This window comes from Melitaea cinxia, chromosome 6 (assembly GCF_905220565.1).
Source record: "Melitaea cinxia chromosome 6, ilMelCinx1.1, whole genome shotgun sequence".
NCBI lineage: Eukaryota > Metazoa > Arthropoda > Insecta > Lepidoptera > Nymphalidae > Melitaea > Melitaea cinxia.
Genome location: NC_059399.1, coordinates 17,511,634 through 17,528,118, shown reverse-complemented (window position 1 = coordinate 17,528,118; position 16,485 = coordinate 17,511,634). Strand labels below are relative to the sequence as shown.

At 33.8% G+C, this 16,485-nt stretch overlaps 2 protein-coding genes across 2 annotated transcripts; both read right to left on the bottom strand.

Annotated features, from left to right (window-relative positions):
• Window positions 1–2,657: 2,657 nt before the first annotated feature.
• On the bottom strand, window positions 2,658–6,756 carry LOC123654695 (acetylcholinesterase-like). The gene is made up of 2 exons (XM_045590586.1): window positions 5,612–6,756; window positions 2,658–3,070 (listed from the first exon to the last, which is right to left on the bottom strand). The coding sequence occupies exons 1-2, from the start codon at window positions 6,739–6,741 to the stop codon at window positions 2,674–2,676; spliced, it is 1,527 nt and encodes a 508-aa protein (XP_045446542.1). The 5' UTR covers window positions 6,742–6,756; the 3' UTR covers window positions 2,658–2,673.
• Window positions 6,757–10,550: 3,794 nt separating this feature from the next.
• On the bottom strand, window positions 10,551–16,431 carry LOC123654441 (esterase FE4-like). Its single transcript, XM_045590345.1, has 3 exons — window positions 16,326–16,431; window positions 12,775–14,063; window positions 10,551–10,836 (listed from the first exon to the last, which is right to left on the bottom strand). The coding sequence occupies exons 2-3, from the start codon at window positions 13,905–13,907 to the stop codon at window positions 10,578–10,580; spliced, it is 1,392 nt and encodes a 463-aa protein (XP_045446301.1). The 5' UTR covers window positions 13,908–14,063; window positions 16,326–16,431; the 3' UTR covers window positions 10,551–10,577.
• Between the last annotated feature and the right edge of the window lie 54 nt (window positions 16,432–16,485).

Below are 16,485 nucleotides of genomic sequence, written 5' to 3'. Positions count from 1 at the left end.
TTCAGTTCAAAATTTTTGAGTAATTTTAAAAAGATTATTAAAAATTACGATTTAGTAATAAAATAATAAGAATCTAAAAATTAAATAGGTATAATAATAATAATAATAATACATTTTACTGTAAACCAGAAACAGAAATAATGTATAGCAAAGAAAGAATAATATTTTAACAATATATTCATTAAGTACAAGAGCGGCCTTTTTAATATCTAAATCAATCAAATGGTACAATAAATTTAATAAATATTCAAATAATTAAACTTATACATAAACGTGTACATGATAACAACCGAGACCGACGGCTTATCGTGCTCTCCGAGGCACGGTTGGAAGATCCATAAGGACTGCACAAACACCCAGAGCAAACATTTATATGGCCAATACATATGTTTGTCATGTGCGGGGATCGACCCATCCGCGCAACTTACAAAATAATCATATACACAAAGGCGGTCTCATCATCATCATCATCATCATCATCATTACAGCCTAAACAGTCCACTGCTGGACATAGGCCTCCACAAGTGTACGCCAAAAATAACGTGAACTCATGTGTTTTGCCCATAGTCACCACGCTGGGCAGGCGGGTTGGTGACCGCAGTACTGGCTTTGTCGCATCGAAGACGCTGCTGCCCGTCTTCGGCCTGTGTATTTCAAAGCCAGCAGTTGGATGGTTATCCCGCCATCGGTCGGCTTCCTTAGTTCCAAGGTAGCTGTGGTACCTTGTTATCCCTTAGTCGCCTCTTACGACACCCACGGGAAGAGAGGGGGTGGCTAAATTCTTTAGTGCCGTAGCCACACAGCGGTCTCATCGCTACAATCTAATAATATAATAATAATATAAATAAATTATAAACATATAAATAAATAAATAAATACATACCCATTACATTATGTTTTATCGTAATAATAAATACACAAATAAATGTATGCATATTACATTATTTATTAAGTAGGTAATGATTCATCATAAATATAAAATTGAATATTTTATTTACAGCATATTAACAGATAACTAAATTTTGGTAACGGTAAAAAGGCCCCCAGAATCATTACCAAAACTCAAAATCATTTCTTTTATTTTCTTCTTTATTTGATTTTATTTGTCTGATATTGATTAATATTGTAAGCCTTGGTGGATGAGCGGTGTACCTAGTAATACGGGACCAGTACACCCTTGCGACTTGTTTGTTAAAACTTATTATTATCAATAAACTATTTTGTATTTTGTATTTATCTCATTTTGTATTCATTTTTTTTTTATACCGTAAAGACGAGAACATATTATTTCATTTTAATTACGCGAGCGCCTGACAAAATAAAATAAACACGCGTTTTTTTTTGACGCATCATAGATACCTGAATCACCTGATATTTACTTTTGGACAGGAAATTATTTGCCAACCGACAGTAGAGCAACGTGGTGGATTAAGCTTTCCTCATATACGGAGAGATGGCCTTTAATGCCAATCAAAATCAAAATATAAAATAACTATTCAGATAGTCTTCAAGAGCACTTTTGAATCGTCACTTTATAAATTAAAATTATAAAATGATTATTATTTTTAAAAGTGCAACTACCACTGATTCGGAATATAGATTCTGCAAAAAACAATCAGGAAGAAACTTCGCAGTTACTTTTTGAAAATAATATGTAAACTGTGTTTTAGTTCTGTTGTGTGGCTACAACTATAAAGAATATAGCCACCCCTTCTCTTCCCGTAGGTGTCGTAAGAGGCGACTAAGGGATAACACAGTTCCACTACCACCTTGGAACTTTAAAACGCCGACCGATGGCGGGATAACCATACAACTGCTGGTTTTGAAATACACAGGCCGAAGACGGGCAGCAGCCTTCGGTGCGACAAAGCCAGCCCTGCGGTCACCAACCCGCCTGCCCAGCGTGGTGACTGTGGGCAATACACATGAGTTCACGCCATTTTTGGCGCAAACTTGTTGAGGCCTATGTCCAGCAGTGGACTGTGATAGGCTGAAATGATGATGATGATGATGATGATATGTTTTAGTACAAAATTAGTAATATGAATGTATGAAATACATCATCACTAAGTCCACACATCTTTATCATCTATGTAATCCTGCACCGAATAATACACTTCATCTAATAATTTCTTTTTAATGAACACTTTCAATTATTATGTTGAGACAATTGCAACATTGTTTGTGGGATTTGGAGCAGTGGGATAGACTGAATCAATCAATGAAAAACAAATTGTTAAGGCTGCAAACTTTTACCTTGTTTCTTTATAAGTAGGACTTGGTTAATCGGTAAACCTGTTTTCAAGAATTAAACTACACTTTTTTCACATGAGGTAAACAAGCCGACGATGGTACTATCTAATGTTTCATGGCTACCGTTGCCTATAGACATCTGCATCATTAAAGGAGTTGCCGGTGAGTTGCCGGCCTTTAGGGAAAACCCTCAAATTATTGAGTTGATGAGATATTCCACAGTTAGAACGTTCGCGGAAAAATAATTTTGAAGCTCGCATATTAGATTCAAACCCAAGTGGTGTGGATGAACGGTTCGGAAGTTTTACGGCGAAGGTTGTTATTCTAGAAACGAGACTCTGTCACTTTATCGAAGAATTCTTCAGAAATCTCGCCATTGAATACAGACGGAATAAAATACAGAGTCAATTAAATATTTTATTAAAATCTTCTTAACAATAACAGAAGGAAAGAAAAAATAATATACAAAACATTCATTATTTCAAGTGCGCTAGATTTACTAACGTTTTCATTCTTGCTGACAATTAGTTTGGGTGGATGATAAAAATATGTTTGGTTTGCCATTTCTTCGTAAAAGTAGTCACAAAATGTGTCACTTGTAATTTTAATAATGCTCTGACCTTCATCTCGGTAAGGAGTGAATATATCATGTAAATGTTGTACACCAGCTTTATCATATAGCTCGTCCCAAAATTCCATTCTCTCTTTATCCGCGTATTGTCCCATTACAAGCGGCTCGCCGAGGTTAAGGTATTCCTTCCCATCCCTGGTGTAGCGGTTCCAAATCACTCCTAAACTATTATCAGGTGTAGGTTTACTGTGGAAGAAAATTGCATATAATTATTATAATGAAACAACTTTGCGAATTTTATCACGGTTTATTAAGTTTTTTTGACCATGGTTTGACCATGGTATGACCATAAAATCAGAAAAAGTCGTTTCATTATAATGAGTGAAATTCGCGTAAACATTAGAAAACAATATGTATATAATTAGTTCAGATTCGTCCTTTTAAACTGCTCTGCTTGGTGGATAAGGTCTCGAACTATTTGTAAGACAGCAAATGATTGAAACTGATGAAGACTAATAGTGTTTGAGATACTTTTAAGTTTAAACCCAAAATACTCAGAGATTGAATTACCAGAAACGAAACTAACAATTTCTAAATAATAAGAATAACTTTGCTAAAGTGATACCAAATAGTTTCTGAAAATTATAGTGCCGGTTACTTTATGGTCTCTATTAACACGTTTTCAAAATATGGAGCTGCCCGACTGGGGTAGTACCTCGACCTTACAGAAGATCACAGCTAAATAACACTGTTATCAAGCAGTGTTGTGTTCCTGTTGGTGAGTAAGATGACCAGAGCTCCTGGGGGGGGGGGGGGGGGGGGATTGGGGATTGAGTCGGCAACGTGCTTGCGATGGTTCTGGTGTTGCAGGCGTCTATAGGCTGCGGTAATCTCTTACCATCAGGTGAGCCGTATAGTTTACCGACCTAGTGATATAAAAAAAAATTATACTGGATTGTTGACTGTTTGTGACGATTATTATCCTTAAACTATTAATGATCAATTATTATCATCGTTTTTCTAACATCAAAATTTAATACGAAAATATAATAAAGACATGATGTTTTATTTCCTAAAATGGCGTTTATCTTTTCGATGGAGAAGAATCTTGTATCGAGATTGAATCGTTAGACGATTTTTAAGTTCACTAATTACGTAAAGTGCAAATGTAAGGCGGATTTATATTTGACTGACGTCGCAGCAGAACAGAATCGATATCATACACTTTGTATGACAATGTTACATTGATGTGTTGTGTCATGTCGTGATAGCTTCTGATGTGTCGCATCAGAACCGATCCCGGTTCGCGTCAGATAAGCGGGTTGCGGGAACGGGGCCATCAGGACGCGTCAGGTTGATGTGAACAGTGTTGTCGCATGACGCGTCAGTGTCGCTTGTTTATTTACGTAAATTGTAAAATAATAGTGTATTTGGCTGGCTCTTAAAACACTTCAGCCTATCGCAGTCCACTGCTGGACGTAGGCCTCCCCAAGTTCGCGCCAGACATCCCGGTCTTCCGCAATCCTCATCCAGCCTATACCGACAATCTTACGTAGATCGTCGGTCCAACGGGCCGGAGGACGTCCCACACTGCGTTGGCCAAGACGCGGTCTCCACTCTAGGACCCGTCTACTCCAACGGCCATCGGTCCTGCGACACAGATGACCAGCCCACTGCCACTTCAACTTGCTAATTCTGTGGACTATGTCGGTTACTTTCGTTCTCTCGCGGATAGTCTCATTTCTAAACCTGTCTTTGAGAGGCTCTTAAAAATGGATGACTTAATTGAAATTGTACGATAATATAATGTTATTTATAATATAAAATATAAAGAATATAATATATAATATATTTGTCTATTGATTGGATGAATCCAAAATCTCCTTCTCTTTCATTCTTTTTTTTAAAGAGTTGCGAGCATTAAAAGTTGAATATCTTCTTCAAAATCTGAATCAGAATCCGATGACTCATAGAAGAACATTTCAAACGTTTGACCTTTTCTAGAGCTGCAGCTGTAATGATTTAAAATATTGTTCTGATGCGTCAGACCACGACATAATAATGTAAACGCTAGCCATCACGTCATGACACGACACGACACGACACGACACGTCAGTCAAATATAAATCCGCCTGTACGCGGATCACGTCAGATTGTTAGGTTAATATAACTCACAACCGCTCTGACGTAGTGGTGCGACTAGTTCTCTCAACACCGACGGTTTGCGGGTTCGATTCCCGCTCGAGATGGATATTTATATATGTACAAAATAATATTTCTTGTCGGTTTGGATGTCTGTCGGTTGATAGCTATCGCTACTCATAGTAGTGAACATATCCGCCAACACTCAGTGGAGCAGCGTGGTAGACTAAGCTCCAATCTATCTACTACATGGAGAAAGAGACCTATGCCCAGCAGTGGGATATTACAAGCTGAATCGAAGTAACAGTAGGTACGCTTTCTTAATTACTCGTTTAAATCATAATTAATGTTTTTTTCTTTTTTTATATTATTTGTAATAATTATATTGACAACTATTTTGCAATATATTGTTACAATTATAATGGTATAGGAATATGATCTATATAGACATGAGATATTCTTGGATTTTCCATGCTGGAGGGTTTTTTCCACAAGGAAAATCGTACTATATTAATCTAAGTGGGTTTACATACATGTCTCTTATTTATATTCTAAAAATCCTATTTTTTATTATAATTAGTATTAAAATGTTTTCTACGGTGTTATTTACATTTCCATTCTACAAGAAAATAATAATTTTCTTACCCTGTTTTTGCGAAGTTGGTCCATAGTTTGGTAATTTTAAATATGATGTCTCTCAACTTTTCTTGGTCTCTGTAAAGATCTTTGTTCGAATCAAAATAAAACATATAAAATAGTTCGTCTCCGTGGCTAGCACCTTTTAGATCCTGAAGACCAAAGGATGCTTTAATGATGTTCAAGTCTGTCTCGTAGTTGAACCTGTACATGTAGGACACTCCACACATATAAGTGTACAAATGCGCAAATCTATGCGTATTGAAAGAAAAATGCATATCGGTTAGCATATCTGTGATTATATTTCCATCATTCTCGGTAATATTTCTATCTCCGAAGTAAATTTTTTTAATCCTATTTCCAAATTCTTTTAATTTCTTCTCAGAAACTAAATCCGCTATCTCTCTTGGCACGTAATATGAAGGGTCTTTATTGTACACGTCCAATTTCTTGTTATGATCTTTAACTAGCACTGAACCTTCGCCAGAGTTATATCCAAGCATAAGAAGGGCTGTACTAACATCGCTTGTTTCCTCAACAAGCACTTTCAATGGGTCTTTAGTGATGAAAGCTTCAACATCAGAGAATCTCTTTTCCGCCACAGGCATGAAGTGTTTTGGGAGCCCCCTGTAACGTTCATCTGGCGTTAAGGTTGCAAAAGTAAGATTAGTAAGAACATTCGCGTCTAAGCTTCTGAAAAATTCAAGCAACTCGTAAACATCGCTTGTGTCCTTCCCCAAGATCTTGCCCGCCCTGAACGCTCTCTCTTTCGATCCCTTTCCAATCGCCCAATCCTGAATTGCAACACCGCTTTGTGCTATTACTTTTTGAAACAGATCATTCGACATAGGAGACAACATGTGGTACGTGACGGAAGACGCTCCAGAATCCTCACCGAAAATAGTAACATTTTCGTCATTCCCACCAAAATTAGCAATATTCTTTTTAATCCATCGCAGGGCCGCTACCTGATCTTTCATCCCAGCATTCCCGGGCACTTCTGGTATATCCAACGATAAAAAGCCTAATAACTCGAGTCTATAGGTCAATGTTACTAAGATTACATCGTGTTGCAAGAAGAAATCGGGCATATAATTGCCTGAGCCGTCGTAATAAAATCCACCGTGGATGTACACCATAACAGGCAATGTAACATTACTTTGTAAGGACTTTGTGTACACGTTTAAAAACAAGCAGTCCTCGTCGCCTTGGTATGACTTTGTATAGTCGTTATATTGTTTACAGATAGGACCAAAGTCACTTGACTCTCGAAGACCTTCCCATTTCACCGGCGGTTGAGGAGCCTGGAGTGTAAAAAAGTAAGTGTTAATAAAATTAAATTGAAATAAACAGCAAGTTTTATTGCCAGGATAACATAGATTTTTTTTTATTTGATAAAAATTAATCAAAATATAAGTTACTAAACGGGATAAAACTCGAGGACTGGACCGATTTGACTTAATTTTTTATAAAAATTTAATAAATTAGAAAATTAATACAATAGATTGTCCATTAAGATTAACAAGTGATTAAACGAATCAATCTACTCGTAATAAATTCTATATTAAAAATATGAAATTTAAGATTTACGACCTTGAACCTCAGATTCCCAACAGGTGCTGCTGCATACGGTATTCTTTTAAAACTGTAGTACGGGGATCCATCAACAAGCTCTTCGATAGAGCCTTTTAATTTTCCTTCACTGACGGTTACTATAGGATCATTCTAAATAATAAAAAAAAAAAACAAAATTAAGTGTTTATGACAAATAATATAACCATATATTTTGGTAACAGGGAAAATGTTTTTTTTTTCATTTATCACGAAAGGCTTAATTGATTTACCCAATACAACACATAAGCTTGTATAATAATTTAATGTTTCATACTTTAAAATTCTTATTTTACATGAGTCGAGGTTATTTTCTTTAATTTTTATCTGTAAAAACTTTTTCTTAATCATTCAAGAAAGTAAGACAAATTGGAGTCGGACTAGGGCGAAGAGATCCGAATTTAAAAATTTTTTTGTACTCTTAATATCATTGATACTGTAAAAATTTCAAATATACCTAATAATTTTCTTAAAAAATATATTATAAAGTCTAAATAATATGATTGAAAATAATTCTGAAAGAATTTCTTTTAACTAATTTCTTAAAAGTTCTTAAACTAGTGACGTCTGAATATTTTGTTTCTTAGGCTAAATTTCGCCCTTTTCAAACAACTTTAAGAAAGTAAAAGGTTCTATATTTAAATATATATATTGGTCTTCGCCGATATTTTTACCTATTTAATTGTCTTGAATATTTTCTCACCTATCATTTTATATTTTATAGGTCTATTTCTGGAGTTTTACTCCTTAATCCTTAAGTAACGATATAAGGTCTGTGGAATGAAATCGTATGAAAGAAAAGTTAACGCTATTGATTTATTGTAATTTGAGTAATTTGATAGGCCATTGTAATTTTTTAAATATCACGGTAATCTGGTGTTAACTCCAGTCGCGTGTTGAAGCTGACGAAAAGCTCCTTCAAACTAAATAAGTTAAGGGGCTACACTACCTCAGCTCAGATTTCACCCGTACTAAATACACATGAGAATTGAGAGCGCTTGGTTGTTCATCGCGCGAATTATATGTAGTTTCTCCCCACAAACATTATCAATAGTTATTTTTTTTAAAACGCAACATATAAAATGTTTTTCATACTTATTTCAATTACCATGCTTAATCTCAAGTCCATAACTTCTATATTTACTGAGATATTAAGGTTTTAATACAAAAATAGAGGTAACTTTGCGATTTTTTTGTATCGAGAAAATTTAATGGAATCGTGTTTTCGAAACATATGAAATATAGTTTATGTCCTGAACTTTACCATACATAAATTTTAAACTTAAATATTTAGTAGTTTGGAAGATATGGACATCCTGCCTAGTGGATAATAAGCAATTTGAGGTAGCGTACACTCTTAAATAGTCATACTCACTATTCCAGATTTTGATAATACCACGTACACTTGTAAGACAATTAATATTACGACATATTTGAAATAATTTAGATAATACATAACGAAGTCTTATTTCGACCAACGCCGAACTTGTAATAAATGAAGCCATGGATATATCTGTATGAATAACATGCCTTATAAACCTGTTTTTTATTCAGTTTTCCTTAAACAAACCTTAAAAAAATCAGTAGGTATATGACAGCGAATATCTTACAAACAATTATCTCGTTCATCAACCAATCTACGAGCTTTATTTTTACGTTTATTGTCTTAGGGTCAGTTTCACCATTTGTGGATTAAGTTTATCCCGCAAATAAGTTACGATTAGACTTTAACAGCAGGAGGTAGAATAGGGCAATTAATAAACTACAAGTTTTAGATTCATATATGCGAATAGATATTTCATAAACATTCGTGTGTACATTTAATATTAGTTTACTAACTCATATACACATGATGTGTACGGCCTAATTTAGTCCGCATACTGTTTATATATTCATAAACAAACCAACGCACTACGCAGAAAAGGCGTCGCCTGCACATATATATTTCATCTATATGTATATACCTGTGTTTATTATTATTTCACACATACATATGTACTTATACTGAATTAGAATTTAGGCGTTATGGTTGTATTATTGTAGACACAATCACAAAATTGATTACTAATTTAGTACTAGCGACCCGCCCCGACTTCGCACGGTAGCAAAAAGTATCAGTGTTCCAGTACTATATTATGATGCGTTATATATTTAAACCTTCCTCTGGAATCACTCTATTAACTAAGGATTATCGCATCAAAATCCGTTGCGTAGTTTTAAAGATCTAAGCACACAGACAGCGGGAAGCGACTTTATTTTCCTGGTTGTTATCACAGACACCTGATAGCGATAGTTACTAATAGTAAGCAATATATCTGCCAACCCGCAGTAAAGCAACGGCTGGTAGTGGCTACAATCTATATTTTAAACAAGTCACCACCATTGAACTATTATTACTAACGTAAGTAGTAATAATAACTCAATGGTCACCACATGTAAAATCGAAACTAAAAATCTATGCTAAGATTTTAAAGCTAAAGAGTATAATAATAGATATATAATAAATTGTTGAACGCGCTAATGCGGGATTTGAAAATCGGTTATAGTGTTGGATAGAATATTTATCGATAACGGCTACAAGCTATCCCTCTCCGACCGTTAGTAGCAGAGGATAACTATTTTACAAAAAAAAACACTTCGGTATCAAACTATTTTATACATGATTTTTAACCGACTTTAAAAAAGGAGGAGGTTACTTAATTCGACCGTGTATATATATATATTCGGGGATAACCTCGTCGTTTCTGAACCGATTTTGATAATCCTTTTTCTGAGGAAAGGAGATATCCTAGGTGTGGTACTGTGATAAAGAAGTCAGGATCTTATGATGGGATCCCAGAGAAATCGAGGGAAACCATTGAAAATCCGCATATATTTTTACTGGGTGTACCGATTTTGATGATTTTTAATTTAAACGAAAGCCGATGTTTATCATGTGGTCAAATTTAAATTTCATAGAGATCTGATTACATCTTTTGGAGTAATCTTTGTTAATGCGTATTTACTTGACTATTTTTTCCTGCCCCTACGTTGTATTACTTGTCGATGTAATTGAAGTCGGTTTTTTTCGTTTGCCAGCAAACACAATTATATTTTTTGTTATTTTTCAATAGACAAATAAATAAATCATCAACGTAACCGATTTCAATAAAATACACATATTAATATAAATAACTCAAAAATTAATCTAGATCACGCTCAGGATTAAATTTGACCGACAAGCACCAATTTTTGATCATACAAAATCGTAAAAATCGGTACAAACATTATCAATACTAAAATATATATAAAAATTGTTTCCTCCGTGCCGAATAAAAATACCAAAATATTATGTTCTAAATTGTTTTATTAATATATTCATTATTTATACTTTGCTATAACTAAAACAAAGATTTTCATTTAAAATAGTAATAGATGGTTCGTGTTGCTTTATTTGATAAGGAAAGAAAATATGCTTCAAGTGCTGAACGCCGGCTTCCTCATATATTTTGTCCCAGAAGAGCATTCGCTCCTTGTCCGCGAATCGACCCATTACGAGCGGTTCGCCGATATTGAGGTACTCCCTGCCTTCCCTAGTGTAGGGTTGCCATGTCACTCCTAAACTCTCATCAGGTGTTGGTTGACTGTAAAAACAAATATTTATATAATAACAATTTTGTTATTAATAATACCAACATTTAGTCGTTTTCGAATTATAATAATTAAGTTTGCTTGCAAACGAAATAAGCCTACTTCAATTACATGGACAAGAAATATGTAAGTAATAAACGTAGGTAGACGAAAAAATATTTAAGTAAATATGCATTCTTAAAGATAACACAAAAGTACACGATAGACCTCGATCAAATTTAAATGAAAACACATAACAAGCACCAGCTTTCGATTAAAACAAGAATCATCGAATCAATTTTATTTTTTACGTAACTCATAATTATGTAACACATTTGTCATTAAATTTCTTCGCTGAGAAAATACACAAAAACTAATACAAATCTAACTATAGTGTTCAAGTACAGATTTTAAGACTAAGTCGATAACCCTAATAACCCACATTAGAATAATTTTCCTATCGTGAGTTCAAGATGATTATTAGATTTGCTACAATGAATAAACAAACTGCCGGGACTGATGACTTAATTCGATTGAAGGGAGAATTCGTCTAAAAATAGATTCTTCAAATGACTACAGCACATTTTTTTATAAAAAGGCAGGTAAAACTTTAGCACGAAGGAAACCAAATGGTTGGCTAAATATTTGAAAATAATAATATTCTCAAAAAAAAGAAGCTTGTTTTCTTACTGACCCAACCGTATACGATACACCCAATCTTAATATATATAAATCTCGTGTCACAATGTTTGTCCTCAATGGACTCCTAAACTACTTAACCGATTTTAGTCAAATTTGCACACCGTGTGCAGTTTGATCCAACTTAAAAGATAGGCTATATTTTATTTTTAAATATTATGTTATTATTATATTTCAGAAAAAAATAAGGTGATACGAAGTTCGCCAGGTCAGCTAGTTATTTATAATATTTATACAATTATTTCTGATCCTACTCCACACTGAAAATAATCGAATTTATTTATTTATTTAGGTGATTTTATTGTCCCTGATTACTATGTGTACATTCGTTCCATAAAAAAATCATTTTAAAATATTAAATTATTATTTTAACGTGAAAACAAAATAATTAAATATTTAGAAACTAATTTTTTGTAAGATTAATACGACAAACGAAAACATAACAGGATAGATCCCGGATGGTTAAAATGTGTGCTGTTATGATTTGGAACATTTGGAACACTATTGCATTAATTTTGAAGACCACAGCTAAATAATACTGTTTTCAAGCAGTATTGTGTTCGTGTTGGTGAGTAAGGTGACCAGAGCTCCTGGGGGGATTGGGGATTGGGTCGGCAACGCGCTTGCGATGCTTCTGGTGTTGCAGGCGTCTATAAGCTACGGTAATCTCTTACCATCAGGTGAGCCGTACGCTTGTTTGCCGAACTAATGATATAAAAAAAAAAAATATTACTATTCTTATGCTCAAACATTGCGCAACGGGATTGTCCCAGAATAAAGTAACGCGAAACGGTCTCACTCTATTCACAATACAGATAATCTACGACATTGATTGGTTCAAGGTCAGATGCATAAACAACGAGGTCAGATCAAAACATGAATTATCCTATTACTTGTAGAGCCAGCATTTCTTGTTTTCGAAGAACTAAATTACCCGGTAAGATTCCTTAGATTAGAAGAGAGAAAGATTGGATTGGATTGGATGGAAAGGCCAAAAGGATTTCACACAGCTTTTGGTTAATTTAATTAACCGTATCCTTAAAAAAATATCTAATGATCTAATCGGTAAAATAACCTATATTACCTTAATATATTAATTAAACATTTCTCCGAATATAAGCGGAAGATAGCACATAGTTATCGTTACGATAAATAAAAATTTTTAGTAAACAAGGAAAATTACCATGTTTTCGTAAACAGATTGTTTGACATAATATTTATATGAAACTGTTTAACTTTATCGTTTGTCTTACCCAGTTTTCGCGAAGTTAGTCCATAGTTTAGTGACTTGAAACACGATGTCTCTTAATTTCTTTTCATTATCGTAAGGTATTTCGTTTAAATAATTGTAGAACATATAAAATAGTTCATCGGCATGGCTAACTCCCCTTAGATCCTGGAGACCCAGAGCTATTTTAATGATGTTCAAGTCTGTCTCGTAGTTGAACCTGTACATGTAGGACACTCCACACATATAAGTGTACAAATGCGCAAATCTATGCGTATTGAACGAAAAATGCATATCGGTTTGCATATCCGTGATTATACTCTTATCATTTTCGGTAATATTTCTGTCTCCAACATAAAATTTCTTGATTCTATCGCCGAATTCTTTTAATTTCTCTTTTGAAACTCTTTCTGCTACTTCCCTCGGTACATAATACGAAGGTTCTTTATTATATACGTCCAATTTCGTGATGTGATCATTTAGTATTATTAAACCCTCACCAGAGTTATAACCAAGCATGAGCGGGACTTTATTAACATTATTAATTCCCTTAACGAGTACTTCCAAAGGGTCTTCAGTGATGAAAGGTTCCACGTTAGGAAATTTCTTTTCGACCACAGGTACAAACTTTTCTGGAAGTCCTCTATATCTTTCGTCTGGAGTTAGGGTCGCAAAAGTAAGGTTAGTCAGAGAATTCGCGTCTAAGCTTTTGAAAAAATCGAGCAATTCGTGGACGTCTTTCGTATCTTTTCCTAAAATCTTTCCTGCACGAAACGCTCGCTCCTTTGACCCTTTACCAATGGCCCAATCGTGAATTGCAACACCACTTTGAGCGATCACTTTGTGAAACAGACCTTGCGACATAGGTGACAACATGTGGTAAGTGACCGAAGATGCTCCTGAACTTTCGCCAAAAATAGTAACACTATTCTTGTCACCTCCGAATTGATCAATATTTTTTTGAATCCATCGCAGAGCCGCCACTTGGTCTTTCATACCAGCATTACCTGGCGCTTCTGGTATATCTAACGATAAGAAACCCAGCAACTCCAGTCTATAGTTCAATGTTACTAATATTACATCGTGTTGCAAGAAGAAATCCGGCGTAAAGAAATCCCCAGAGCCCTCGTAATAAGAACCACCATGGATGTATACCATAACAGGTATTTTAGCATTTTTGTCTAATGATTTCGTGTACACGTTTAGAAACAAGCAGTCCTCATCACCTTGGTATGTCGAATTGAATTGTGTACAAATAGGACCGAAGTCTGTCGCATCGCGAACGCCTCTCCATGATTTCGGTGGTAGAGGAGCCTAAAATGTTACGAAACATTAAAACAAAAATTTCAACCTTACCTCATCTAATTTTAGTAACTAATTTACATAAAAAACATTTATTTTATATGGTACTAGCTGTTACTGTAGTTGCACACGGCTTCGCGTGTGTAGAAATTACAATATTTCAAAAGAGTTCCCAAAATCCTTACATACAAAATACCATCCCCTGATACCCTCTAAGTGGTAAAAATTACTGCTAAGGAAAAATTTTCTGACTCTAACCCGACGGAACAAAAATGATGAATTTTCAGGCTAACATACGAATTTGAAGCCAACCGCAAACCCTGAAATGAATTCTAACTTCATTTACTCAATCAGTAGTTTCCCACTTCATTAAATCACTTTAAATCTATAAATTTTTTTGGTGAAACTAGAATAATGATCCTCGCGCGATGTTCCTCAAACCTAAGATAAAGTTATATTCCTTTAGAATTATTTATTATTATTATTATTATTATTTTTTTTTTTTGTTATCACTCTCCTTTTCACATAATTTACTTGGATTTTACCAGATTACGACAGTTTTAGGTTCAAAAGGATACAACTTTAGATACATAAGTATTCACGAAAAATGTACTGAAAATTTATTAAACCGCACTTAAATCACAAAGAACAAAAGAAACTGTTGAATGCTTATAGTGATTCATTTCTGACAAAAGGGTATAATTTAACAAATATCTATTTTCAAGATTTTTAACTAAGTGATATTAACTTAGCGCAAAAAAAATATTTCTGTAGCTATAGCAGATAGTTTGAATTAATGAATTTTTTGATTTTTGATTTTACTTTTACTTTATTTAATTTTATTTTTACTTATTGTTTTATTAATTTAATTTTGTTTTGTTTTTTATTCTAAATGTTGTTTTATTGTACTAACCCAATATGGACTTAAAATCTAGTCTGAAATAAAGTATTATTATTATTATTATTAGAAGGTGAATTAGATTAAAAAATTCTATTTTTTTTCTGATAATACCCACGTTAATATCGCAAAAAGGGTATAATTCGACTTACATCACTTATCACAGTAGGTACTAATATATTGTCATAGAAATTGAATTAACTTTAAGTTGTTATCATGTTATTGTACTTTGTATTAAATGTAGGCATGAACAGATTTATTAGGAATGATGACGATGTAGATGTAGGATGGTGTTGTTTTGTAATTATATCATTTTTTTTTTTACAATAGTTATCAAAATCAGTAACAGAATTAATCATAGTAAATATAATAGGTATAATAGATAATTATATTTATATATTTCATAAAGTTCATTCAATTTTAGTTAGATATTTGCTTTTACGCAGAATAAATAATTACGCTTATGCTTGATTATGCAGCCTGTAATGTCCCACTGTTGAGCATAGGCCTCTTTCTCCATGTAGGAGAAGGATCAGAGCTTAATCCACAACATTACTCTACTGCGGGTTGGAGGATATATTGCCTACTATGAGTAATGATTGCTATCAGGTGTACATAATAAGAAGCAGGACCGACAGCTTAACATGCTCTCCGAGGCAGTGGGGATACCCACAAGGACTAACAATCAGACAGAAAATAAATATTTTGTATAAACACAAATATCCACTCCGAGTGGAAATTGAACCCATTACCGTTGGTTTTTAGGCGCTGTCGACAGCGCACACGCACCATTACACCAGAGCGAAATAATTAATTAATTAGTTAAAAATAATATAAACAAAATACATCAACAACAAAAAAATATATAATAACATTCACTAGCAATAAAATAATTTATTTTAAAGGAAAAAAATATCAGTATGTAAAACTTGAAAACTGACAGATGTTTACAAAAAAAAAAAAAAAAAAACTAGGAGAAAGTTTTTGTACACAAGATTTGTTTGGAAAATAAATAAAATTTGGGTTGTCTGGAAGAAATAAGACCATAAAACCGACTGCCTATTGTTCTACACAGTGTGTAACTAGCTTTAAGTTTTGTTTTTGATGTATTTGTAATGAATTGAAAATATCTTTTTCGTGTTGAGCAGTCCATTTACTGAGTGAGGATGAAGGCTATATATGAAGGCTATAGGCGATATAATATTGTAGTATGTTCTTTTCTCAAATCATAGCAGGTAAAACCACTGCGCACAGCTAGTCCCATTTATATTTGAACAGAACCATTTGTAATCATAGTACGACAATAAATTATTATTATTTTTTATTCATAATTATAAATATATTAAAAATAAAAACATTTTTTACATTTTACTGACCTTAAACCTCAGATTACCAAGAGGTGGTGTTGCATATGGTATTCCTTTAAAACTAAAGTAGGAAGAACCATCAACTAGCTCTCCAACGGACCCTTTCAATTTCCCTTCACTCACCGTCACTATAGGATCATTCTAAAACAGAAATACACAGTCCTAATTG

Bases quoted from the DNA above. Each gene is read 5' to 3' on its own strand.
- LOC123654695 (XM_045590586.1), bottom strand. From the start codon at position 6,741: ATGGTGTACATCCACGGTGGATTTTATTACGACGGCTCAGGCAATTAT. The intron at 3,071-5,611 runs GTAAGAAAATTA...TTTCTTCCACAG, and splicing joins ACCAACTTCGCAAAAACAGG to TAAACCTACACCTGATAATA.
- LOC123654441 (XM_045590345.1), bottom strand. From the start codon at position 13,907: ATGGTATACATCCATGGTGGTTCTTATTACGAGGGCTCTGGGGATTTC. The intron at 10,837-12,774 runs GTAAGACAAACG...TTGTTTTTACAG, and splicing joins ACTAACTTCGCGAAAACTGG to TCAACCAACACCTGATGAGA.